This window comes from Humulus lupulus, chromosome 2 (assembly GCF_963169125.1).
Source record: "Humulus lupulus chromosome 2, drHumLupu1.1, whole genome shotgun sequence".
NCBI classification, from domain to species: Eukaryota; Viridiplantae; Streptophyta; class Magnoliopsida; order Rosales; family Cannabaceae; genus Humulus; species Humulus lupulus.
The window spans coordinates 244,397,968-244,401,004 of record NC_084794.1 but is presented as its reverse complement, the minus strand read 5'-3'; the positions used below and the strand labels follow the sequence as shown (position 1 = coordinate 244,401,004).

General features: G+C 34.0%; 1 protein-coding gene across 1 annotated transcript; it reads right to left on the bottom strand.

Annotated features, from left to right (window-relative positions):
- Nucleotides 1-352: 352 nt before the first annotated feature.
- On the bottom strand, nucleotides 353-2,806 carry LOC133819148 (transmembrane emp24 domain-containing protein p24beta3). Its single transcript, XM_062252321.1, has 4 exons — nucleotides 2,442-2,806; nucleotides 1,507-1,693; nucleotides 1,325-1,432; nucleotides 353-666 (listed from the first exon to the last, which is right to left on the bottom strand). The coding sequence occupies exons 1-4, from the start codon at nucleotides 2,649-2,651 to the stop codon at nucleotides 533-535; spliced, it is 639 nt and encodes a 212-aa protein (XP_062108305.1). The 5' UTR covers nucleotides 2,652-2,806; the 3' UTR covers nucleotides 353-532.
- Between the last annotated feature and the right edge of the window lie 231 nt (nucleotides 2,807-3,037).

The following is a 3,037-nucleotide window of genomic DNA, read 5'->3' as shown; positions in this document are numbered from 1 at the left end:
CGTACATATTTGGTAACCTAAATTCAGATTTGATAGATAAAATTTTGTCAATATAATCAAACTGTCATCAGTTATATATAATTATGTAATTAAATTTAAATTTATAACTTACATAATTGACAGCAGTTTGATTAAATTAGTAAAATTTTATTAATTAAATTTAAGTTTAAGATACCAAATATGTACGATTTTAAAATACAGGGTACCATATAAGCATTATTGAAAACAGAAGATACTAAAATGAAACTTTACAAAAACACAGAGTACCAAATGGTTACCTACCCTTCTTTATATCACTTTCTCCCACAAGTATCAATAGCTTGACTAGTTCGTCACGACTTAGGAGACTTAGTAAAAGTGGAAACTGGAAACCAACAATTATTGCTGTGTTTGGAAGTTTCAGTGTTGTTAGCAATAAATAATAAATCATCTTTGGTATATGTATGCAAAAGAAGTGAATCGTCCAAAACCATCTACAAGCCTCATCCTGATAAACTAAAACGACACAAACTAACACTGTTGATGCACAAGCTCAAACCCGGTTGTAGGCAACAGACTTGCTGAAAAGCCGGCGGATGTATAAAACCTGAAGTGAGCTTACAGCAGCCAGCAAAAGATACTCGCCAACTGTGTAGAATACAACACGCTTCCTCGTGCTCTCATTTGCTACAGCAAAAAAAATCATGTGGTTAGGTTAGTAAAGATTGCTTCAACCGTGTTATCTTTTCATTATGCAGAAGTATCTGGTTATAGCAATCAACATAAACAAGATTCACTAAATAACAATTTATCCGATTCATGTGAGATTAAAAAAAAAATGAAATTGCGAAAAAATACTGGAAGAGTCAGCTTGCAATGTTGAATGAAATATGTTAACATAAAGTCAATAAAGATTGCCTACTTGGACCTTGAGTTGCATTCAACATTTAGTTTTACAATCCATACCAGGGGATTGGGGATATACTAGAGACTATAGAGACACTAGATCAGAACCAAAGTATGGGGTGCCTGTGGATAAAAGAGTGAAAGAAAGAACAAAGTTGTATCTTTCTTGTGATCATGTGCAACTTCAAACTATATGCAGACACAAACATGAGTGAGTTATATTAAAGCAGATGTAGAAAATCCAACTCTAATACTAAAACTCTTAATTTAAAGTTGTTCACTTCCTATTGACACTTCAAACTAAGGGTATTTGCATAGATAGATACAAGTTTGGTAAAAAGAAAACAAGACACTGAATAGTGGAACAACAAACAACTCATTACTATTGATTTAAAACTTACCATGACGATGTACTTCAAAAAAAAAAAAAAAAACTTACTATGACGATGACGAGCATCGCGTGCTTTCAGATACTTCTGCTCGGCAGTAACAGACTCCAATGCCTCCCTCAACTCAGCAATTTTAACATTAATGGGGTTCAAATGTTCTGCAATAAACAAAGATAAAATGGGTAAAGTACCTACGGCAAATATTAAAAAAGAAGAAGAAGATTTCACGAACCATCTTTAGCAAGGTCATGCTCATTAGGGATGTGACCGACATGTATGTAGAATGAAACAGTCTCTGGGGTTGAGTAAGGATTGTGAAAACAAAATTTGTACATTCCATTTCGAGGCGCCTTAAACTCAAACTTGTCTCCAGATGTTCCCTTCAATGTGTGCACGGTGTTACCACCAGGAGCACTTACCTGTAGAAAATACCCACATTTGTGAAATGCAAAACTTGAACGTAAACACAAGTTATTAGCTATACTATGCTGACTACTAATTCTGAGGACTAAACCTTTGTTCATGTAGAGACAGAAAGACAGAGAGGGATTCCTAAAACATCCAGTCATCAAGCAAAACGAAAACATCATATCAGAAACCTCCAACTGAAAGGGAAAAAAAGACTCCGAAGAAAAAAAAAACGGTAATCTAGATTTCTAGCATATAAAGAGAAGAGTAAAAAAAAACGTGCATAGGTTGCATTGACAGACAACATCTTTTTTTTTTTTTTGACATTGACAGACAACATGAACACTTGTTTCTCAGTTCTCAAGACAACATGAACACTTGCTTCTCAGTTCTCAATAACGAAGTAGCTAATAGCTTTACATTCATTTCTTGATGAAGTATCCCTTAAAAATGCATCAAATTTCCACATATATCATTACCGGCATCACATCTCAGATTTGGGTTCCATAACATCCCAATTTATATTTATATCAGTGGGTCCGAAAGAAAGAGAGAAAAATTCAAATTCTAGAGTTTTGCCAAAGGTTCCCAAATAATCCGTTGAAACCAAAGCAAACCCAGATCAAATTACAAAACTTTGTAATTCAACACAGAAACTCCAAAAATAAATATTTCGATTCAATCCATTGAAAGAATATAAGCGCGTATGTTAGAAAAAGATAGCCAATAACTAAAGAGGAGAAAAAGAGAGAGACTTACCGTGAAATCGATGCCAGGGTGATCGGCGTTCCAGAAAATATCATGGTCGACAACAACAAAATTCCCAGAAACGGAGTCACCCTCGTAAAGAACGTATTCGTAGACACATTCGACGTCGTTAACCGTGACCGAGAGGGAATCGATTCGTCCAACAAAGCTCGTCAGAATAAGAAAGACAATCAGCAATTGGGCTCTCAATTTTCTCTCCATTGATTCTATTTTCTCTCTTCTGAATCTTATTAGGGTTGACAAAACTGGTTTCGGGAATCTCAGAAATTGAGAGCAGATTCAGAACTCGTTTTTATGAGATTTGATCGAACACTTGGTTGATGATTGACAACTCGCTCAAGTTTGGGCTTCAGCTTTGTTTTGGGCCCGGCCTAAGTTGATTACTAATGAATTTCTACTAGTTCTAATCAGATTATATGGAAGCTTTTTTTTTTTTTTTTTAATTACATTTTATGTAGACTTTTTATTGAAGTTTTAAAAAATATGGCTTTTTTTTTACATAATATTTTTATGGCTTTTTATACTTTTTTTATCATTTTTATGATTTTTTTTTTCATATTTTTGTCAAAATTTCTGATTATGCCATA

What these genes read in the sequence shown, in the direction of transcription:
- LOC133819148 (XM_062252321.1), bottom strand. Translation starts at nt 2,651, where the DNA reads ATGGAGAGAAAATTGAGAGCCCAATTGCTGATTGTCTTTCTTATTCTG. An exon ending in GCATGACCTTGCTAAAGATG is followed by an intron (nt 1,433 to 1,506) that starts GTTCGTGAAATC and finishes TGTTTATTGCAG; the next exon opens with AACATTTGAACCCCATTAAT. An exon ending in CGATGCTCGTCATCGTCATA is followed by an intron (nt 667 to 1,324) that starts GTAAGTTTTTTT and finishes TTTTTGCTGTAG; the next exon opens with CAAATGAGAGCACGAGGAAG.